At 39.1% G+C, this 24,575-nt stretch overlaps 1 protein-coding gene across 2 annotated transcripts in view; it reads right to left on the reverse strand.

The window, feature by feature from the left end:
* Positions 1–2,439: 2,439 nt before the first annotated feature.
* The window catches only part of FNIP2 (folliculin interacting protein 2), a 48,823-nt gene continuing 26,687 nt past the window's right edge, over positions 2,440–24,575 (reverse strand). For both annotated transcript variants that reach the window (XM_086464068.1, XM_009947801.2), the window contains exons 4-18: positions 24,253–24,353; positions 24,099–24,170; positions 23,328–23,428; positions 23,098–23,187; positions 21,866–21,937; positions 20,063–20,192; positions 16,247–16,448; positions 15,582–15,670; positions 14,583–14,729; positions 14,295–14,464; positions 9,594–10,911; positions 8,662–8,818; positions 7,563–7,763; positions 3,738–3,853; positions 2,440–2,518 (exon numbers count right to left, since the gene is read on the reverse strand). In XM_086464068.1, coding sequence (XP_086320194.1) covers positions 2,440–2,518; positions 3,738–3,853; positions 7,563–7,763; positions 8,662–8,818; positions 9,594–10,911; positions 14,295–14,464; positions 14,583–14,729; positions 15,582–15,670; positions 16,247–16,448; positions 20,063–20,192; positions 21,866–21,937; positions 23,098–23,187; positions 23,328–23,428; positions 24,099–24,170; positions 24,253–24,353 — 3,045 coding nt within the window. The remainder of the gene's footprint in view (positions 2,519–3,737; positions 3,854–7,562; positions 7,764–8,661; positions 8,819–9,593; positions 10,912–14,294; positions 14,465–14,582; positions 14,730–15,581; positions 15,671–16,246; positions 16,449–20,062; positions 20,193–21,865; positions 21,938–23,097; positions 23,188–23,327; positions 23,429–24,098; positions 24,171–24,252; positions 24,354–24,575) is intronic.

Raw genomic sequence — 24,575 nt, forward strand, 5'->3', positions numbered from 1 at the left:
AATCAGGTGTTACTGATCATGGCATTAGTCTTGAAATCACTGAACACTGGCTGACCTTTGACTTCCTTAGTACACTCTATGATAAGAGAATCACATATTTCTAGGTTAGCACATATTTCTTTGAAGAATTGTCAGTCTGTTCAGGTAAAAACCCAACTAATACTTTAAAAGAACTGGAATTGATTTTTAATGAACTCAGCTACTATTTAAGAGTGACATGAAATAGAGAAAGTACATGAGGATTTCTATATACACTCAGGGAAGCAGTTTCATAGTCTTACACATGCACACACCCACACTCTCTATCACAGGGGTAGTTTAGGAATATGTGACTCGCTCTATGGTTCTTCCTTCGTCTTAACCTTGTGGAATAGAGAGTGGTATCTGCTAACAGCTGTATGCAGAGGTAAGTTTACTTTCCAGCAGATAGAAGTATTCACAGACCAAAGATAGGAAAAGTTTGCTTAACTATAAGCAGTAGGAGAAAACCTGAACCACAGAACGATTTTAGCCTTTTTAGGCAGAATACTAGGGACAAGTATGAAAATGCGATAACAGAAACATCTGGAATGTCAGGTCAGAAACCCAGCCTATAAGAAACAGCTTTAGAAGCATTGTTATCAGAATATTAAGTATCCCTCCACTTGGAAACAACCTCTCTTCAAATAGGTCAGTCTATTTCTCCTCAAAAAGCAACACAAGGTTAATTAAGACCCCCATCACATTTAAACAACTCACAACATGCACATTTCCTTATTTCAAATCATTGAAAGTTTACTGTAGAAAAGTCCAAACATCAAGGTAATAGGAAATAAAAACACTTTTAATAAAAGTGTGTCCCTTCAGTGTTAAAAATCTGTCATCAGCAACAAGGAGAACTCACAACTGGTGACCAGGAGTTTCTTATTAGAATTCACTATTCCCAAGCAATTGTGTTGCTAGCAATTTGCTCGCAAGCTGACAATTTCAGACACCTCATTCATGCTGGCAGGCAACAGAACGGTCCAACATTGAGTTCTCCGTTTCTTTAAAAATGTTCATTTTGATCCTTTGTTCTCTCCTCAGTCTGGTCCATAGTTTCATATCCAGCTTAACAGTGCTTTATGCAAAAAAAGTATTTTTTTACATTCATGTTATCAACCACATGAAAACAGTAAAATACAAAATTTTATTTTGCTTTCTAGAAACACAGAAGGCCAGTATCAACTAGTGGAGAAGTAGTTTCTGGTCTCAGAGTAGTTAACCTATTAAGGAAAGGCACCCAGATAATAGTTCAAGATTTCCGTAGAATCGAAAAAGGAAACTGCAAACATTCATAGTAATATCAAATACTGGGGTTTGCCCCCTACATTTCATTTTACTTCAAACAATGCTCCTCTTTTATTCCTACTTAGGGTGACAACTTGTAGCTTGAAAAAAGTAATACTTTTGACTAAAGGTTTGGTGGGGGGTTGTTTGTTGTCTGTTATTTCCCCAATAAGATTGTCTTCAGTTTGTGCCAACTGCTTGGTGTATGTGCGCACAGACACGCACTAACAGCACTGGTATCATACACAAGTTTGTCAAATCATATTCCTCGGAGACAGCAATACTTGATGACACCAAGACACAGGGTTAGTTCCCCAGACTACAGTCATACAGAAACTCAAGAGAGTTACTGAAGTTGCATCAGCAACAAATGTAAACTTTTAGCAGAAATTCCGTAAGGCTTTCCCACAAAATCCCTGTCTCAGAAGTCCATTCCACTTCTAGCCATGGGCTCATTTGAATGCCTCCTCATTAAAACAGAAGCAGCCACAGCGTTCTTAACCTCTGTCCTTAAAGGGAAAAGTCACATCATCTCACGCACACCTCCATTCCCACATAACATTTGGCTGCCGAATCCAGGTTCCTTGTTCCAAGCCCATCACTTCTGCAATACAAAATCATGCGTATGCTCTGCAAGAAAGTCATGTCCCGTCTAACACACGTGTGTATAAGGAATGCTATATACATAGTTTACAGCTCCTCTTCCTCCCCAGCAAAGAAACATACACCACACTCATAAGCATAGTATTAGGAAATCTATTTTAACCCACTTGTTCTTTTAACTGTTACTTCATGGTTTTGAGCAGCGTTTTGGACGGCAGCTCCTGGTCTGCCACATAGTGTTAATTTTCATCCTTTGAATAAAAATAAAATGCAAGGATGCAGTCACTTTCTTGATTTAAGTCAGGAGTGAGATTGTAAGAAAAACCTGAATGCCTTTTACGTTATGTAAACTGAAGTCCTCCGATAAAATCTCCGGTTGAAATCAGAATCGGAAGGTGGTAGAATATACAGTCATCACCTGCTTTCCTCAGTGTTCCCCTTTACCAGTGTTTGGCACCTCTGTTCTTCATTCAACATTCCTGTTTTCTGTATTTTACTTTAAGGGAATGACTATCCTGAGATTTTAATTTATAAGAGTATTTGAGCCACATACGGGGAATGAGTACTTGCTATAGCAGCCAACAAAGGCAAGTCATTGGATTCAATCCTAGAAATTAAAAGAGAGAGACGTACTTTAAAACATACAGACATCTTCACAAAAGAAGAGAAACACAAAAAGATATTTTTCATTCACTTTAAAGAAACCAGAAGTGTCTTGCTACAACCAAGTTCATTGCTTAATTATTATTTATTACCATTACTCATAACATACCAGTAAAGGTAAGTAATGTTTAAAACCAAGAAGTATGCTACCATTTAAGTCAAAAGATAGCAGTATTACAGTTTGTGGTATATAACCTTTTGAGGTTTAAGTAAAAACTTTTATTTATTTGCTAAACTATAAGCCTTAGCTTGTAGTCTTACCAGTCAGTAGGCCCCAATAAGCCCAGTTTAAGAAGTACTAGACGCCAGTGTATGGAAGACTGTGCATTTCATGTTTTGAATGTAACTCAGTTCACCATATAGCAGCACTTTCTTACCAAAAATGACCAAAAGCTGGAATTATTAATTATTACACAGTAACAGTACTAGAAATGTCTCCCAAATGCAATCATCAGTTTCCAACCCTTTCCAAATGTAAAGCTGCTCAAAGGCCAGGACATATGTATATATTTATACACATATACAGACACTGAGAAGTGCTTATTTCAGGGTTTCACTATTTACAGCTACATTTCTCAGTATAAAATCTTGAACAGTCTGGACAAAGAAATTTTTACATCTTCTTGGGAATGTGTATTCACTTCTTCCCCTTCCCCCTCTTCTGCTGTCAGCAGATACATCCCTAAAGGTTGCATGCCCATCAAGTACCATTATTAGAAGACAGCTGCCAAAGAAGACACCTGTCTATTTTCCTACACCTGCTTTTTGAAAACCCTTCTTCCCTCAAAATACAACTGCACTACCTAACCTTCCAAAAAGTCTCAAAAGTATTTGTTGATATGAAGTTTTCATTAAGGAGATCTAGAAGAAAGAGTGCATATGAATGCACGGATAACCTCCTAGTGACCAAAATCAAAGCTTTCTTCATTCTGAAGATTTAAGAATTACAAGTAATTTGCTCATGCTGTAGAATTGTGTCTTCTGATTTCCAAAGGGCTCAGTAGAACCCATTTTTACACTTTACTAGGCACAGGGAAAAGGACAGTGTTAAATATGAAGAAGCAAGTCCTCATGGGAACAAGATGTCAGTATTCAGAAATTGAAAAGGAAAATAACTGCCCCAAGCTTTACTATTGGTTAAGACCAAAACCTGAAATACTCACCCCAATACAATTCCTAGTTCTTTTACATGTACTCTTGTATGTCCTCGCAGATATTCTGACAGCATTTTGCTTTTGAGATACATCTCTTGTAGTCTATCCTCAAGATGCATTATGCACTGTAAACACAGACCAAAAACCTCAGAACGGCTTTAGCAGTCACATGCAAATTTTACAGAAATGTAAGCATATCATTTAAGCTTCTATCTTAGATAGAACATCTTTTGAACTAAATCTCCACTCCTAAATGCAGAACAGGCAATTAGTTTTGTTAAGGCTGTGCTAGCAACGTTAAAAAGTGACACTACCCCTTCAAAGGGGAACCCCCTCATTGAATTGGGGCATTCCAGCTTTCTTGGGCAGCAAGTTTGTTGCACAAACTGCACATCCATTTTCCACTCAAGTCAGCTGCAGTGTTTCTGCTGACTTCCATCGTTTTAACAGGTTAATCAGACACTCAAGACGTCTTACTAAGAATCAAACCAGAATACTTGGATCAAGATATCTCTATTATAAGTCAGTACTATTTTTTCCAAAAGATTCCACTTAGGCAACAGTTCTTAAAATTAGCACTCTAGCTCTAGGGATCTGCCATTCAAAAAATTAAGACTCAAGAAGTAGAAGACACCATTATCTCATTAATCATAAAATTATAGCTCTTTTGCTTACTACTGTAGAAGCGAGGTTACAAATCCTTTTTAGGCATTTGTTTTTATTAGGTACTTTAGTTTAAGATTGCTTAAACATTTGATGCTGTTTGCCAGAAGGTAATAGTTCAAGTTGAAATACCAATTTAATCACTCTCCTTTTCTTTCAGCAGTAGCATGTTAGAAATGCATATTATTTTTAAATGCAGTCATGTGACACATGGTAATTTCTCATACACCAACTGCAGGAGAGCAGGTGAGCTTTAGCTTCAAAGAGAGAGTGGATTTTTTTGTAAGATGAGGTCAGTAGGTGGGATGTCTTCACAAGGTGAGCAGGTAGGAGGTCTTATCAAGTATTTTGTTCTAGGGCAAAAGGTACATTTAATTTGATATATTCCTTCTTTCCACAGAGATGACCACTTCAAAAAAGTTAAATTAGTTCAGCTCTTCAAACTCCATGGGATGAAAGCAGGAAGCATGTGCAGAACATTATCAAGTGTATAACCGCCCAGCAGGCGCAGACAGCAATTAGAAACAGTAGCAGTAAGTAGCTTCAGGCCACCATCCAATGTACTTTTCAAGATGAATGAAAACCATAAGTATTAGAAATGAGATCCTGTGAAACCAGTTTTCCTAATTAAAAAAATAATGAGCCAAAAAAAAAAAAAAGGACTTGGACTTGTAGGTAGCCTACAATGTATTTTTCTGATGGTCTGGAGCAAGATGAATATTTTCAAGAATTCTCTGAGCTTATATCAGGTCTTAATCATGGAAGATAGAGGCACTTTAAAAAATGTGCTACATAGTAGAATAATATCACTGCCACCAATGGAGGAAAGGAAAGCTTTTTGAGAGTAGTTTGATCTATTTGCTTCAAGCAAGTTTTCATGCAAGTCATAATCATAACACTTCTGATTCTAGCTGAAAGGGAAACATTCTTATCTTCTCCATCACAGGCAACTAATGCAAAAAGCCTATGAGTACTTCCTCAGTGGTTCACAGGACCATGCAGCTGATTCACAAAGCAGCAGTTCAATATATTTCAATTCCAGTACTTGTGCTAAAGTATTAGGGAATTTCATTCTTAAGTTGTGAAGGAGCAAGTAAAGAAGAACCCCACATTATTCTAAAGGAGAGATTATTTACATAAGATTACTGCTCTTCCCGAATGCCAGCAAAGAATCAAAAGACATTTTTCCCTGTAAGCTCAGTACATGAATCCATTTTGTTCAAAATGTCTGTAAGTTTGTTTGGTTTTTGGTTTTTTTTTTTTTGTTGTTTTTTTTTTCTGCTGCTTCCTCTGCAGCTTTTCTCATTGACTAAATGGAAAAAAAAAAAGTCAAGTCAATTCTAAAAATAGAAAAGTAGCTTAAAATTATTTTAAAAGTGCAGGTAAAACTTTTGACACATTGCTGACACGCAGCAATTGCAATCATCACTTCCCTCTCCCCCGGCATACTGCAAAGCTGTCTGCAGTATGGTTACCCGTCTGAAGTGCCACAACAGAGATATTGCCACTTGCCTTTCATCCAGTCTCAAGTTGGGTTTTGTTTTTTTGTTGTACCACAAAAAAAACCACCCTTATTCATCTGAACTGTAACTGCACGTAAAGAAGCATGCACTGCTAAAGGAAACTTCAAACATACTGCATCATGCCCATCTCTGATCAGTATTAGTACACGTTTTTGTCAAAACTTAAATCAACAGAATCACTACAATAAAAAAAGTCACACTTCTCCCCCTAGAGTTTAGTGGAACACTTAACTTCCATGCACCAACTGTTCTGTTTCAACAAAGGTCTGCAAAATCCACTAACAGAAGGATCAAAGCATCTCTAACATGGATTATAGAAAATTTACAAGCTACTAGCACTGTCACTTCATTGTTCCTTTTTGTAAGAAAAAGGAAATAAAAAAACCCCTGAAAAACATTCCACCTCCAAACCCCACCCTCACCACACAAAGCATACAGAAATCACATAGACAAACCCCCAGGCAACATCGGAAAGCACACTTCAGTTGCATAATCAACTATGCCGTTTTAAAATGCCAGACTTTAACACGTTACTGTGCAAGTGTTAGGACATAATTTTTAACCAAAGCTGCATATTTTTTGATGCCCGGAAGAATCCCGAGACAACATTGACAATGTACCCACATATTTTGCCTAACACTTCAAGAACTTTGTGTAATCAATACCACTAACTTTATCCAAAACAGTGCCAACTAATACTATTTACAGCTGTTAGTGTTTAGCTCTATCTTCCTCCTCCATCTGCTAGCACAGGCATTACACAGCCTTCCTACAAAGTTTCTCAAGGCTATCTGCTGAAGGACAAACCAGTTCTGTTAATTGAAAAAAGGGGTGACTACTGAAAAAACCCACCTATCTCCCCTCACCTACAACTGTGCATTAAAAAACCGTATTATAATTAGCACTGTCAGACTTGTGGGTAATTTTGTAATCAGCAAAACCAGCATTACTGATTTGCTCTGATGAGCTCCACCACTAATGAGGACAGGAAAGGGTGGGATAGGGAGCATGTGATATAGAACAGTAACATCCCCTGCTGCAACCCACCCACCCTGCCCCCGCCCCCGGGGGTTTTCAGGTCTCAGTCTCCTTCCAGCAATCCTACAGAGGCACCGGCAAGGCTGAGAGAGCACTTGACAGGGTTGGCTAAAATACACATAAACCAGAAGGGTCAAGTAAACACACACAGGTACAATTATTTGGGGAGGAGAGAGAAGAGGCATCCACTGCATGGGGTTGGATAGAGCGCCCAAGAACAGAAAGTTGTATGCTAGAAACAGGCTTGGGTAGATAGAATCTTCAACAACATAAAGAGAAGTGTGGAAGTTATACACATAAAAAAAAGTAAAAGCCAAATTTAAGAGTCTTAATCATAAATACACGAGGACCATGATAAAATTGCCTAAATAACTTCAAAATATGTATTCCAAAACAGGAGTAGTTAACTTTGATCTATTAGATGCAAATTACAGATAAAACAGTTATCTGTTACTGGACTGTAGATGCATTCTTTGAAACATGTACTAACTCTGCATTGTTTCAGGTATCATTAGTTCATTGCTATAGCAACAGCGTGCAAGGCTCTGCATTTGCTAACTAAGCTAAGCAATTTTCATTAGCTTCGGTCTTCAGTAAAAAAAATACTTACAAAGTCAGCTGGGACGTTGAGTTTGTAAAGCTGTAAAATAGACTGCAATAAACTGGATACTTGACTCGACACCAAAACATCCTTGCCTAACTTCATATTGTCCATCATCTTTCTCTGGCTTGTAGCTACTTGTACGTTCCATTTATCTGTGTCTGCAATAATGCAGACAGCTTCTGCTATGGGCTCATCTAGCACTGGATGCTGCAACAGACACAAAGTACAACGTTAAGTGACGCTTTCACGTACACTTCCACAACTTGGTTTGAAGTTCCACTTTTATTCACGCCAAGGCAGGGAAGTGATCCAATGAATGTTTTTGTCCAACAGGAAGCCAAAGGCATACTTCAATGACAGTTCACATTCAGCAACATCGCATCCATTAAGTCTTAACTGCCAATTTGATCAAGGCATTTAATTTTGTTTAAGTAGTGCTTCAAAATCACTACTCCAGTATTTTTCACTTTAAGCCTTTTTAGTTCAAGCTATAGAGAGAAGCTGTTGACAATTACTAGATAAACATTCAAAACTGCATACTAAGGTCACACAGTTACTTTAGTGAAAGGTCAGTTATAAAATTAATTATATAATTTAAGAGTACCTAAAGTAGAGTAAGAGCACGGCAAAGTTCTTACCCATAGACAATTACCTTCTATAGTTAGTCATTTCTGCTACAGTCTAGTATAATATAGGCCTCCACAAGACTTCACCTCCCTTGCAACACATGCCACTAAGTGGCAAAATAAGATGTTTCAACTTGCATGTCATTTTTATGGAATATAAATAATTGTCTGCTCTTGTGACTGAAGAGAGTAGCAGTTTGAGGGTTTTTTCCTTGTTTGTAACTTGAAGCCACAAACAATTTTCCTTCTGTGTATGTTTGAAGAAGCCTTAAGAGTGTAAAGGAAAACACACATGATTCTTGTATGAACACACTTTGCACACAATGAATTAAGGTCTTACATCTTTCAAGAAGGAAGACATGTCAGGTGTGGCTGTTAGGAACAGGTAAATAGAAAGAAACCTAATCAAATGACCTGCTTTCATAGATCTCAGTAATATCACAACTCCTACTATGACTCAGAACAGCGCTTTAACTCACATGCATTGCATGAAGTAGGTCTGCTAGTAGACACTGCTTGAGTTTTTCATCATTATTTATTCCATGCAGCACCAGATCAGGTATATACGTATGACAGTAACCACCCAGAAGTGATCTTCCAAAATTTTTCATGCATTGACTGCTGATTGTATTTGACCTGAAATACAGAAATACGGAGCAGGTAAGATTCTTGCTTGACAAACTGCATTCATATTTTACATGAATATGAATTTTGGTTTAACACCCCTGCTTCTACTGCAAATGCTAATCAACAATTGCACTCAAAATACAGTAAACCAATTGCTGGTGCTCTTTGAAACAAGGATTTTAAAAGCTGCACTTTAACAATGTATTGATTCCTTCAAAGTTATGAAAAGGCAAATTACATGTATTAGAGCTTGTGGTATGGATGAGCTCCCTGATCTGCAGCTAACAGATCTGCTAAATCCCAGCCCAAGAAGTAAACTCTTTCTAGCTACCTAGCTTAAGCATCAGCAAGCTCCATGTGCACCTGTAAAAGCTCAGAAGTTTTCAAATAGGATGCTCTTGATTATTTAAAGAAATCTGTCTTTGATTTGTCAAATATTTAAAAATCTAAACCATTATCAGTTTAAGCAAAGTTTTGCTTGTCCTCAGATGCTCTGTCTACATTAAATGTTTCAGGTGGTTTTTATAAAAAGAAAAGCTTGAACACTTTTTATTAGACATTTGAAGAATGCCTTTGTCACAAAACTACTAAATGTGTTCAGTCATGGTTTTCTTTCTGTCAAGTCTGTTTACAAGAATCCTAACCACATCTGTGTCGTTATGGATTTGTTTGCAAGGAACTTAGTCAAGATCCCAGAAGATTTCAGACTTGAAACCCTGAACATCTGTAAAGTAGCAACAGCTTTTGACTCCATTTAGTTCTAAATGAATTTAAAATTCTTTACCTTGGTAAAGGAAGTTCCACTTCTGCAAACTCTTCAAGTCTTTTGCTGACATTATCATGATGCACTTCGTCAGGGATACAACAATCACCTTCTTCATCACTGGCTCCAAGAGCACTGTCTGAACTCTCGTTCCTTGGAATGTCCCCTTCAACTCTGAAGGAGATTTTCCTCCCAGCATCCCCATAGGGGACATCTTTAGCACCTACTTTAGGGGAATCCTGTTTGACAGCAGAACCTACTTCTACACAGCCAGAGCGATAGTTCTGCAGATTGCCAGAGCATAAAGTTCTACTTTCTTTCAGGCTTGGCAATTTTATAGTTTCTATGTTATCTGTGGGCAAAAGTGGTTCACTAGATACCGTGTTCCCTAAATTCATTTCAGTTCCTTTACTTTTCATATGTTGGTTAAGTATACTCTCCTTCCCCTCACAAGGTGGGATTTGTGCATAACAAACATTAGGTTTACTGAAGGGTATAAAGGCAGCTTCACAACTTTCTTTTTGATTCTGGGAAGCATCCACAGCCAGATTTGTGGAACTTGAGGCACAATGTATCACCTCTGGATTTTTTCTGAATGCCTTCAGATTTTCTTCCATTTCTCTTCCATGAGTTTCTAAGTCTGACTCTGGTGACGCAGAACTTCCAATCTGAAAGGTGACTTTTTCTAAGTGTGAACTCCTGTGGCCAGACCTTTCAGGACAAGGTAAGGCAGATGACCTATTAGACAATGGCTTTTCCACTTTTCTCTCACTCTGGTTCTTGTTCTTCTTTATATCCATTAAATCCTCCAATTTAGATGGCTCTTCAAAGTGGCAGGATACCATTCCTGTATCAGTAACAGTTCTTTTCCTACCATCAGCTGCTCCTTTACAAAAACTGCTAGTTAGACAGTCAACAGATGCTTCAGAGTTCTGAGTGGCCTTTCCTATTGCTTCTTTCTTTTCTTTTGAAGAGGCTGGGACAGCGTGAGTGCTTTCTGAGTCATGTATCCACTCTGCAGTACTATTGTTCTTACTTCCATCATTCTTTGGAGGTAGGATTGGAGGCACAAGAGCAGGTTCATTTTTAACAGTGACAACCACATAATCAGACTCCTCTACCTCTCCCTTTTCTAGTGCAGTTGTGATCTTGGTTCCATTTAGCACTTGCTCTCCTTCCCCAGCCTTCTCACTCCATGTCAGCTGATTTTCCTGCAGCTCAGAGCACCGAATGAAGTAAGTTAGAACGTAGAGCAAGCGCTGCACCAACTCCTTGCGTTTTCCAACAACAACAGTTCGAGTCAATCTAACTGGTGAGCCTATGGCACCGTAGAGATCACCTATACAGGAAAACAAAAGTTCCACATGTTTATCTTTGGTTGTAATATAAGCTATACTGTTTAATTTCAACACATTTTGAAACAGAATTTACTATGGACACTAATCAAGACAGTTTCTTTCACAGTAAGTTCATAAAAGTTTAAACAAAGAATAACAAAAGAAGTCCCCTAGCACTTCTTATACTTGGCTTGGGTCCAAAAGTGTTTTGGTGGTTTTGTGAGGGATTAGATGCCTCAGTCTCTTTCTGTTCAAAGCCACCAGTTTTTATTTACATGATACTTACAAGATTATCACTTGGAAACTGACACAACAGGGGGGGTGAAGTGGAATATAGATCCAGCTAAACTCTGAAGCCAGCTATACCATTTCCTATTTTTCTACTCATTTTCTATCACAGTTATTCTGTTTTATTGCAGTCACTTTTTCTGTTAAATGCAGGAATGTTCATACACATAGAATAGAAATTGAATTTTTTTGATGCCGTTGTGATAATTAAGATATCAAAAGGGCAAAAAAGGATTCAATATCAGTTTAATGGATAAAAATTCTGAAAGAGAGGGGCATGTAACTACCTTATCGGGCAAGGCACATGCACTTCTATGTACTTGGAGTCAACCTCACTAACATGAGCATTTATCTTTAGCAGGGAATGGCAGAGGATCAGAAGATGCATTCACTACTTAAGATACAACTGTAATATCGAAGGCAGGTTAACATAATCTGAGTCCCCCCCAAGAGCTGCTTATTTGCTAGCTCATTTATCCTGAAGAACTGCTTTTTTAACAGAACTAAGGCCATACACATCCTACTTTCAACATGTTTATTTGGGAGAGTGGTAACTATCTTTCAGCTGCCTATAATCCTCTATTCAGCTGATGGGTTTCTACTCCAAAGTTCTGGGAGAAGGTAAATATAGATAGCCAATAAGGAAACATTCACATGCTCTATCAGACAAAGATGGGTTAACTCAAGAAGCATCTATTACCAGGCTGAATTAACCCAGCTGTCTTCACCCAACACCTGTCACAGAACACCCACTAAATTTGTCTTTGCCTAACCAAACTGTGGCAGATGGGAGATAACCACCAAAACCTCAGTTTTCTTTAACCACGGTAAGTGTTCAGCTTGAAAGCAAGCTTCTCTGGCTTGTGGTTTTACCAGCCACCTGCTAATCTACCAGATTGTTTCAGGTGCTAAATCCTTGCTCAGGGCTGCTCAAATGTTCTGGATCGAGTTTGCCACCACGATTTTGTACTAGACCTCAAGAAACAACATTAAATGGAAGTTATAACCAGAGCTTCAGGTAGGTTTCTACCAAGGGCAAGAGGACCTCTGGTTTCAACATGAGGAGACTAAAACAGAAAAAAAAAACCAAACCAAACACCCTTATGTCCAGCTTTCTCCTTGCCATACAGAACATAAAAGGAATACGGCTCCTGACTCCATTCCTGCAAAACAAGGATTAATGAGACAGTAATTCCACTGCTCTCACTCACTGTCTCCCCTGCCAAAGATCTGCCATTTCTCATGATGCCAGCGATGCACTGTAGAGGCTTCTGTGTAGTGGCATCAGTATGCTGTCTTCCCCCAGTCAAGAACACCCCTGCAACTAGCCCCATAGCCTAACATGCCAACAAATTCATTCCTCAGTAACAGAAAGGCTTCAGACTACTCAGCTGGAATTGACCTCAATGCCTGGCAGGCCACAAGGACTAGCAATCGGGAAAGGAAACTGGAAGATATCTTTCTACTTTTGGGTTGAGCACAGTTGCTACAGAAATCAAATTCAGGAATCATGTTCATTTGCAAAATTGACGTTGTAGTAATAGTTTTTACAAAAAAGTCAAAATTGTGGTCTTCAGAACATACTGATGACTACTGTTAAGACCATTAGATTGAAGTTGATGTTTTAAGTGACAGTACTATCTATTCCTGAGAGTGGTATTTACATCTCTATCAATATGTAATTGATATGTAATATGTAATTAAAACATAGGTCTGAAGGTGGAAAGACAGGTACATCAAAATCCTTTCCTTAAAAGTTATTTCCATTTTAAAGCCACTAAGCCCCATGATTTTTTATATCCCCTCCCTCCCCACTCTCTTCTAAAGAAGGAGACCAGCAGAGGGCAACATCTTACTTTCATTATCAGTTACCGCAACCACCTGACAATTGCTTTTGGGCTTTATAAGACTTAAACAAAACCTGAAAGCATTTTGAGTTCAGGCACTGAGAACCTGGCTAGGCCAATGCTGGTAGCAACATACAGCCTGGGAAGGTGAGAAAAGAAACAGATTCTTGACTAGTCACCAGTGGTGGCTCCTGGGAGTGACCACAAAAACTACTGCTGATCTTACTACTCCAGTCCAGCTGGTTTTTGTAACCCCATCCTTGCTCCATCCTCAACACCCTAAGCAAGCTTCTATTTTCCTCTCCAAGTCTAATGTATTACTCTTCTGTGTAACATTTTAAAGTCATCCTAAACCAGGAAACACTTCTACTATAACTACATGGCCACGGTAGCAATTCTTAGTTTTATAAAGATTGTTGAGAATAACAAACATAACTGAGACCACTAGCAAGAAACACAACCAGTAGCACAGTGTAAAAGTTAGATTTTTGCTTTAGTGTGCGTGTGTTATTTTACATGGCAATATAGTATATCAGTTAAGGCAAATTTGATGTCAGACTCACAGCTGCTGCCAAGAGGAGGAAGAATTTTCAAGGATTTACCACTGGCAGCATTATTCTTTCAACTCTCACTCACCTACTCATTTGACAGCAGTTATTTAATCTGCTGTATCAATACAATTTATAAGCTATAAAATATTTGTCAGAGAACAGCCTGAGGAGCTGGGCATAGAAAGAAAATCTTGGCCCAAGCCCACTCACGTAACCGTGAATGACTGGAGGTACTGCCAGTTGCCAGACTTCTCCTCTGTTGTCTTGGTGTCCATCCTAGCTCTGTGAGAAAGAGATAAAAGGAGGTAGCCAGGGCAGTTTCAACTACTAAGGGCCTCCAAAGCCCAGAGAACTCCCCTCAATCCAGTCTGTTCCCTCTCATTCTTCCCAAACTGCTCAGATTGTTCACAGCACTTGCACTGTCTTAATACTTCTATACTAAGTTACTTAACCAGGCAATGTAACAGAGGCGGACAACAAGGGATCAAGGAAAAAAAGCAGAGCGCTCAGGCTATGCAGACAGGCCTCCAAATGCCCTGCTTTAACCAGGCACAAGATATCTGTTGGTAGCTCTGCCCATCTTACAGCAAGGCAAATCCACAAATTTGATCTGGATTACAAGTAGCTCTTATCTAAGAGGAGTGGATGCAGGAAGGTGCTAGTTATAAGAAAATCTGAAGCTTTCCATTTCCTACTGACCAAGCTGTGCCCAGAGAGGGTTATATGGATGGGATTTTGCCAGCATGTTCACAGACTGTGATGTGCGCTTCTCGGAGAAGGCCTTTATGGGGGGATGGTCAACCGGCATTACTGTTGGGACCCAAGCCAGATGATATGTCAGCACCGCAGTTAACAAAGCAGCAAAGAACCTAGGAAAAAAGAATATGACTAAAGTAACATCAGCGAAAGAATATCCTATTAAGTGCCTTTATATGTATATATATAACTTTTTTTTTTTTAAGAAAAAGCAGGTAGGGGGAAGCTTACTGATTTTTGTTGATCTGTTCTATCAGAAACGTAAATTCTTTAAGAAAACGCTGGCATAGCTGATTTTTTTCCAGGGTGCTGGACATCATATTAAGCCACACAGGCTCTGCAATCCTTGGAACAGAATATAGGTTCCAGATGGTAACTCTGCTCAAAGAAAATTCCCAAAAAGTTAGTATTAACATGCACATTTCAATCTTGCAAATACAAGTAGCCCCCTTTCCTCTTCTATTGTCCATTGATTTTTATTTATTTAGTAATATCTTTGAGATTAAACAAACTGGAAGAGTTTTCCAGTCACACTAATTACTAATGTCCCAGAACACGAGTCTGTTTAATCCAGTGTACCAGTAACTTTTGTCTTCATATAAATTACATATTTGTTTTCCCTTTCTTGCATTCCCCTGTGGATTTGTATTCAGAGAAATGACTCTGAAATCATTCTGAGGGGGCATAGAACACACTCTATTCATCACAATGATTCCACTCCACATTCTAGACATTACAGAAAGTCCATCCCGCCAAAGCCTTTTCTCTCTCTCCTGGGCTGCCTTTCTTGGCCTCTAGGCCACTCCTTCCTCTCTTAGGTACCAAAAAGAGAGCCTTTGACAGCAACTTTCTTGTCAGTTACACTGTTTAGCACCTACAGCTAGGAGCAGACAACTCATCTGCCTGAATACAACAATCAATTCACTCTGCACAGGCATCAGCAGAAGCCAGCTCTTGATGAGATCTTGAAGACTTTAACTGACAGTCCCAGGTAACAGGTGAGTGCAACAGAACTACTTTTACTCTCATTCTGAAAATGGCTGAGCTGGTTTTGCTAAAGTTTTCTAAAAACATTTACCCAATACCCAACACAGGCAATTCATTCACACTAATGTCAAGACTGGCTAAATTAAAGACCCTGCATTCAGTTGCTTATAACTGGAAGTGACAAATATCTTTAGAGGGGTATGAGAAGAGCTCTCCTTGTAATTCGGAATTCCATTAACTCACCTGAATTCTCCCAGGGCATCCATGACACGGCTGATATAAACCTGCACTCTCTGGCTGGATTCTGCTATTTTTCTACATGAGATCATGGCCTTGATTAAGAGTTAAAGACACAAAACAGCTTCTTAAAGGATTTACATTCTTCATCTTTTTTAAGCTTCATTAACATGACAAAATAATTAAGATCTAGCCCCAGTGCTATACAGCCACACAGGACAGCAATAGCTGCCAACCTCCCTCCACCTCATGAGTGACCAATACCTAAGATATGGGGAGAGATGAGAATATTTTTGAGATGGTAAAGGGAGGACTGCAACAAACATTTTGTCTCAGTGACTGTGTGAAAGGATAAAATACCATGATTTCCACAAGCCTCTAGAGAGTCAAGAAAACCTCATAGCGAAATATAGCGAGAAGGAAAGAAAAAGAAAAGTCACCCTTAGCATAAAACGCTCCATTCTTATTCTGACTCGAAAAGAAACTGCACCTCTTTTTCAGCAAGTGCTGAATTCCTACACTGGGCTCAGGCTCAAGAATACACGTGAAAGGAAGAAGGGAAGCTTGAAACCACACACCTTCTCCCACTCTTCCATCTATCAGATTCTAGAATACTTCATTCTGTTTGACACTTATTTTTCCCCACATTAAGCCAAACTAGTATTCTGTACCTTTTCTATTGCATATTTCAGCTTGTTCATGTGAGACTCAAAAAGTGGAAAGTGAGAGAAAAAGAAATCCTGGAAGTTTCTCTGTGCTTCTTCTTTTTCAGGCAGAGAAAAGATTATGCTGATTGCAATTTTTTTCCTCCGAACTATTGCAGGATTGGAGCTGCAGCTTTCATCAGCCATACTAAACATTTCTTCAGTGGACCTGTAAGACAGATTTGTTAGGACAGTTACCTATGTACAGAGAGGTAATTCATTTTCTATCCGTATCTTTCTATATCACAGAATGAATCACAGAATCTTAGTTTTCCCTTATGTTAATGTGGAACCTCCTGTGCTCCAGCTTGCATTCGTTGCCCCTTGTCCTGTCATTGGACATCACCGAGAAGAGCCCGGCTCCATCCTCCTGACACTCGCCCTTTACGTATTTATAAACGTGAATGAGGTCACCCCTCAGTCTCCTCTCCTCCAAGCTAAAGAGATCCAGCTCCCTCAGCCTTTCATCATAAGGGAGATAAAGGAGAAGGTAATTCATTCCTAGGTCTCCTTTGACTGACTACATAAGGCTTTGCTGTCACCTGTTCAGACAGGATATCCAACATTTTGTTGGATAAGACCTATGTCTGCTCTGGTAGGAGGAAGGCAACCTCTAAAGAGGTCAGCTCCTAAAGTGGTATGAATGCTTTCCTCCGAAACAGAGCTACTACAAAATCCCTCCTCCTGGATATATCTTTAAGGGATATTAAGAAAAGAGAAAGGAGACACAACACACAAAATCATTAGCAAAAAAAAGTTAATTTCAGAGCTGTGAACTGCATCGAGCACTTAAGCTCTTGCCTAGGTGCTCAGCAGTACATCTGTGATGCTCTTCAATCTGTACTGCTGCTCACGAGGGAAGTTGGGAAACATGCCACCTATACTGTTCCAGCACCCTTAGATGGATGTTTTAAGACACTTAACCATGCAAAATAAAACTTTCTATTTTAACTGAAGACAAAGTGTACTACCACTTAGTAATTACTGTGAAAACACAAATTTAATGCCTCCAAATACATGTATGCCTAGCTCAAGTTGAATATACTTCAGTTTAAAATGCTTTGTTTTCCACTAATAAAAATTAAAAATGAATAGTAGCTATTTTACAACTATTATTATGTCCCTGAGTTCTGTTTGCTCCCTTGATAATTCTGCCACATTTCTTTCAACAGTTATGCCACTTTTCAATATTACATACGGGTTGATACTGGCATCAATATTGCTCAATATCTTCATTATCAGCCTGGCCTGTGGACCACAACACACCTTCAGTGAGTTTGCAGATGATGCCAAATGGGGGTAAAATGGTCAGTATATCAGAAGGCATTGTCTAGAAAGGCTGTAGAATCCCCATACTTAGATTTTCAAGACTCAATTAGGCAAGTTCCACAGCAACTTGATCTAAATTCCAAGCTAGTCCTTTGTACAGAGAAACAATTTGGATGATATCCACAAGCTTCAGCCCAGCATAAGTTTTTCTGTATTATACAAACAGGTGGAAATCCCTTCACTGTGTTCCCCTGTAAATACTTGCACTGCAGTGCTAGATGTTGTTGCTGGATTTACAGAACTATTTTTTTTCTTGCTTAAAGTTTCTTGATCAATTTCACTGAAAAAAAGGTCTTAAGAAGTATATACAACAATTAGTAAAATAATATGGTCAAAATGTAATTTGGAAGGAACTCTGAGTAATGGCTTTTAATCCACTGAGAAATTATAAGTGAAGAAGGGTAAAAACAGACAAGCAAGCCATTAGAACGCAAATGGAGACATTCAGAGCAGCAGCTCATAAGGAAATAGCTTGGGTTTGGACTTTCTAAGTTAAGACTGCAATATCAGTGAGTGGTAATTATAAGTTTGAAGGCTTTTCATACCAGAATTGTCTTGAAATTGAGCCTGTGGCATTTATAGACCACTACGAAGCAATTAACAAGAAGAAAGCCTGAATGCTAAGCATTCATTCTCAGTTCATTCTAAAAATAAGTGGTTTACAGTTTAATTGATTTGACAAAGTTAAATATACAAAAGTTTCTCATCACAGAGGTCTGAGTCCAGGAATTCAGGAAAAACCACATACAATAAAACCCTAGCAAAAAAGCTTGTGGGAAACCAGAGTTCAAGACAAAAACATAACCTCATTTGAACTTCAGGAACTTGCATGCAGAGACAGAAATTCCCAAGGAAGTTGGGAAAGGATGATCAGTCAGCATCTAAGAAACATCACAAGCTTTTATACTGCTTCCCAGGAACAGAAATTGAAGAATTTAGGTCTGTGAGAGAAGCCTTTTCAACAAAGCAGCTAATGTAGCTTGCATGCCAATTGACTACATGGAGTTCCAGCTAGACATCTCATTTTCTTTGAGCTATTGGCCCAAAACATCAGTCACAGAGACTGTAGAATCTTGGCTGTACAAACTGAAGTGTAAACTCTGTTGTCACTGAAGTATTCAACCAGAAGCCTACTGTTTCTCTAGCAAGTAATCAGAAAACAAGTGTCTGAAGAAGCTTTTTGGCTTAGAAAGAACCCCAATTCGAGAGTAGTTCTAGATAGTGGAAATAATCATATCCTGTTTCCAGTATCTTTCCCCAGCATAGATTCTCCAATGTAGAAGAAACAGTGTACTCCCTACAGTGAACAAGTAGCCCCAAAACTCTACTTTCCTCTAAACAATTTATTACTTTCCTAACACTTTAAGGAATTTTCTATTTGCGAAACTTTGGCTAGTTCTTAAACTGGGCTGAAATTACCTTATTTACCCCTAAATGTTTTAAATTTTTTGCATGCACTGCTCTCGGCTTTGTTTGGTTAGGAAATTAGGCTAAAAAGTACTTCAATTTACTGAAAGTAAAATTTTAAAAAAGCTTTTTCTCAACTGCAAACATGATTTAGAAAGCATGACTGCTACATTAGCACCACTGCACGATTCTTCATGTTAAAATGATTCAGTAAGCATATCCAGGAAAAAGCTTCAAGAATTGACACTAGGGAAAGAAGTCTTTTCAAAAAGGTGGGTGTTTTTTGGTTTTGGGTTTGGTTTTGTTTTGTTTTTTTTACCAACTACATATTTTAACCAGCAGCTTTTAAGCTTCTCTTAACAGAAACCAGTGAGAAGGGAGAGGCGTCAAACAGTAGGGATTTCTTGTAGCTCTCCACTAATTCCATGCTGTCTCTGAGTGCAGGTGGATGAGTACATATGAGCAGAAAAAAAATCAAGAACCATTTGCTACTTTGCAACTGACAAGGGAAAAATTTGCTTATTAGCTATGAAAGGTCCGCTGCATTCCATGCTTTGTTATGCCACTGAGCTACAAAAGCTAATAAAATTCCAAAACAGAAGCCAAGCTTTTTGATCACAGATCTTTTTTTTTCTTCCTGTTTTGGCAGAAGTCACATTAGGAACATCCTGTACCAGCCAAGAGAGTCGTCATGGGCTATTACTCCAAAATTTCAGTAACTGCTCACTAGTCAGACTTCATCATAGTACAATGTAATTATGGCAGCAGTGCTGTTAGTCCCTTTAATCTCAACAGGATGCTCTGCTCCTTCAGAAACAGTCGAATTTGCTTTTCAGAATATGGCTTCAGACACAGCCTATAAGTTCAAGAAGAATAAGTATGGTTCAATCAGCCTTGCAGTTCATATTTGGCCAAAACTTGATCTCTCAGACTGAATTCAGAGCATTTAATCACAGGATTTGTCCTTTTAAAGAAAAGGGGCTTAAGCCTTACTAAGCTTAAATTACTGCCAAACAGCTGTTGCAAGAAGAAAGGTGTTGCACTCACCACCTTGGAATAATTCCATTCTCTAAACTGGTTGTCTGGCTTCGGAGCCAGCGACGTTGGTAGCTGCTAGAAGATGATGATGAAGAGCTTGGAGATGGAAAAGGAGTGACCAGAAGACTGCTCAGAGATGCTATCAAGAAAGCAAGAAACCACACATATACTGAATTACAAAGGGTGCTGGTTAAATATTTTTTCTTCATACTCTAACTATGAACAAATTCCCACAAACATTGCTCTTGCTTGCTGAACCTTTTCATGTAACTCACTTGCAACAAGAGACAATTATTTTAAATAATCTTGCTGCCTGATGACATTCTTTTCTTGTGAAGTCAGAGATTTTCCCTACTAGAACACAGAACCATAGAAAGTTAACATATAGAAACATAGAATCGTTCAGGTTGGAAAAGACCTTTGAGATCATCAAGTCCAACCATCAACCCTACTCTACCAAGTACACCCCCAAACCATACCTCCAAGCACCACATCTAAACGATCTTTAAACACATGAAGGGATGGTGACTCAACCACCTCCCTGGGCAGCCTACTCCAATGTCTGACAACCCTTTCAGTGAAAAAATTTTTCCTAATGTCTAGCCTAAACCTACCCTGGTGCAGCTTGAGTCCGTTCCCTCTTGTTCTATCATTAATTACCTGCGTAGAGAGGCAGGTGCTGGTCTGTTCTCAATGTCCTCTCAGGTAGCAGTGGAGGGCAATAAGGTCTCTCCCAGCCTCCTTTTCTTAAGACTAAATAGCCTCAGTTACCTCAGCCGCTCTTCATAAGACTTATTCTCTAGACCTTTCACCAGCTTTGTTGCCCTTCTCTGCACTCTCTCCAGCACCTCGATGTCTTTCTTGTATTGAGGTGCCCAAAACTGAACACAGTACTCGAGGTGTGGCCTCACCAATGCTGAGTACAGAGGGACAATTACCTCCCCACTCCTGCTGGCCACACTATTCCTCATACAAGCCAGGATGCCATTGGCTTTTTTCGCCACCTGGGCACACTGCTGGCTCATATTCAGCCGCTTGTCAATCAGTACCCCCAGGTCCTTTTCTGCCAGGCAGCTTTCCAGCCACTCCTCCCCAAGCCTGTAGAGCTGCATGGGGTTGTTGTCACCCAAGTGCAGGACCCAGCACTTGGCCTTGTTGAAGCTCACACAGTTGGCCTCGGCCCATTGATCCAGCCTGTCCAAGTCCCTCTGTAGAGCCTCCCTACCCTCGAGCAGATCAACACTCCCAGCTAACTTGGTGTCTTCTGCAAACTTACTAAGGGGGCCATTCTATCCCTTCATCAAGATCACTGATAAATACATTAAAGAGAAGTGGCCCTAGTACTGACCCCTGTGGAACACCACTTGTGGCCGGCCGCCAGCTGGATTTAACTCCATTAATCATATTAAACATCATCTAAACGTACTAAAAATCATCTTATTCTCCTTCAAAGCATTCTGTCCTAAGAGGTGTTGCCCTCCCATTATGACAGACAGATCTCCTGGTCTCCTGGCCTCCTTTTCCTATTCAGTGCAAAAACATCTTATCTTCCCTTGCTTTGGTAAAGGCTTCAGCCAATTCTTACTCCAAATTATAAATTGGTTAAGAACCCAGAAAACGATGGCTGTAAACAAATAATATAATTACAAATATTCTTGCATTCAGGCTTGCGGCAAAAGTAGAAAACTGCTTAGTAGATCCAAAAAAATTGGGATTTATGGGTCACAAGGTGCCTGTATTTCAGGTGAATCACTGCACCAAAGAATTGTAACATGATTACAAAAGCAGGCAAACAAGACAGACAGCAGATACCTGACCGAGCAATGCCGCTGTCTCTGTCCTCATTTTGTCCTCTGCTAGGCATATCAACAGGCGTGCTGTGTGCTAAAACAAACAGATCAGATCAACAGAAAATATTACATAACTCATCACACTATTTGTCAGCATTTAAATAAAATGTTTAAGTTTAAAGTTCATAAAATAGCAAAGTTACATCCTGTGCTGTTACTACAAATAAGCAGTATGGTGTGAGCAAAGGTGGCAGCAAACAGTATTCCCACACTGAGTATCACGTTACTAGAGGAAGTTGGTTACTTGCCCCAATCTAAAAGCATATCTAAGAAGCTCAAGAACGTGAATACAGTCTATATTATCAGAAAACATATATGCTTTGAAAATAAGGGCTGGTGGTACCCCCATCTGTCACTCTTGACATTTTTTGTGTGTGTGTGCGCAAGATTGTAATTTTACACAAGTTAACATCACGATGAAACAGTCAAATATGAGGTCTGTTAAGCATCTGATTTATTCCCCAAGCAGAGATTTACTACCCACAAAGCCTCACAGTAAGAAACATTCAGGCTGTGTTGTATTATACTGAAGTGTTAGTAGTGCAGAGTGACTCAAATTGTAGAACATGCAAGATTTGCAAAGGCTGTAAAGAAACTGCATTGGTATTCCAGTTCACATTTTTGCAATTAACAGAACTAATTAGGCCTAAGATCTACCCACCTGCATGGGTCATCAGTATGCCTGCAAAAGGAGACTTTATGTAGTTCAAAGTTTTGAAAACTGAAGAAATTGACATTGTTAAAGAAAAAACCTTAAAGCTTCCCAGACTTAGCTCAAGAATTGTGAATGTCTGCCATCAAATTAAAAAAAAAAAAACAACAACACAACAGTAGCAAGAGGTAAGAGAAGAAAAAGCTGTACACCAGGCAAGACACCTGCAAACTAGCAAGAAACCAGCTATAAGCCAGGAAACATAAGTTCTCTAAGAAACATAAGGGCTCATTTAGTATTTAAAACACTGCATAAAAATACCTTTAAAATTAAACACAGGAATTAAAGAAATATGAACAAAAAGCAATTAATTTAGCTATTTTTTTGGAAGAAATATTTATAAGCCACATATATCTGTTGTCTCTATTTTAGCCCTTTCTGTTTCTGAAGAGTAATTATGTATATCCTGCAAGTATTCAGAAGGAGCTGGATTTGTGTGTGCATATGGATGGCTCACACTGTGGCTGGCATTCCACACAAACCTGCAAAGAAAGAAGCACTGCGGATGAGCCAGAGGGGACCTCCTTCAGACACACCCTGCAGCAGTTTGCTGCTACACAGCTGTAACACACCTAGGAAACAAAAGCAACGTAGAGAAAATGCAATGCAAAAAAAAAGTTAAAAAAAAAAGGTGATGTACAAGAAAAAAAACAAACTGAATGAACAGATGGCCTCATGTTGTCAGAAAGACATAGAACCTGGAAATATTTACCTAAATTACTTCCACTGCGACAGGTTCCCAAACCATTTTGATTCGAGCTCAGCTTTCCCAGGCTGGGATCTTGGTTGATGTATTCAAAGCTATCTTGTAAGCTAAAAAGGGGGAAAAAAAAGAAAGCCAGCATTCCTTAAGAATGTGATCAATAGGCATTAGCATTAGCTTGAGAATTAGGTTCATGTTATGGAAAAAAGAAGGCTGAAGATTAACTTTACAATCAAACTCAAGGACCAGTAGGTTTTCTGAAACTGTAAGGAAACAGGCATCTATTTTCTGTATAGGCTCCCTCTTTGAATATTGCAAGTTTCTGTATGTCACATTTAGGATTCAGTTTATTTGCCCATTTTTGGGATAAGGAGAAAGGGAACAGATAAGAAACAGCATATCTTCTGTCACTGTTGAAGGAAACATAAGTGGGGTACAGGGACACAAAGCTTTCTCAACATATACCCCTTCTTCACCCTTCTAGCAGCAAGACAAGACAGAGGTTTTGATTGTCCAAAGCACCTAACCCCTGAAGTTTATTGCATGCCCTGGACAAATTAAGAAGCAGGAACTTGGAGAGATTCTATTTTTTAAACTTGGGTGGCCTCGCTCAGATCTATCAAGAGAATTCTCCACAGCCACCATTTCTGATTTTCTACAAGACTTTTCCCCTTCAGCTAAGTCAAATTTAGAAGCAGTGACATAAGGACTACAAAAGGAGAAGGAAGGAAAGACAACTGCATTGGATGGGGAAAGAAAAAAATAAAATAAAGCTCTTACTTATTGTTGCTTCCACTGAAGCTTCCTACCCTGGCTGAGAAGACTTTACTTATCATCAGCTGTGGGGGAGAGCTGAAAGGATAAACAGCCATTTCAGTGAGTCATGAATTCCAAGTGCCTGACAAGAGAGTGCATCACAGAAAAGGACACTCACCGTATATAGTGAATTTTCAAGGTGGAGCCTTTGTAACTCATTGCCACGGAGCCAAACATCATTTCTCCCAGCATGTTGACATCAGAGGCTGGTCTGGTGTACTACCCAGACAAGAACATGAGAAGAGCAAAGTCAGTAACAACTCGGCATACTATCTCAATTTAATATAGTGCCATAGTGCTACATTTTGAATGGAGAATATAAGTAAGTTCTGCTTTTCCATGCAGAGACAGACCCTGCGTGATTCTAACACACCGAGTACAAGTGCAAGCAAGTACAGCTGGAAGACATACTCTGTTTTGCTCACTAGATGGGCATTGGTA

The sequence above is a fragment of the Leptosomus discolor genome, chromosome 4 (genome assembly GCF_034619465.1).
Source record: "Leptosomus discolor isolate bLepDis1 chromosome 4, bLepDis1.hap2, whole genome shotgun sequence".
Taxonomy (NCBI): Eukaryota; Metazoa; Chordata; class Aves; order Leptosomiformes; family Leptosomidae; genus Leptosomus; species Leptosomus discolor.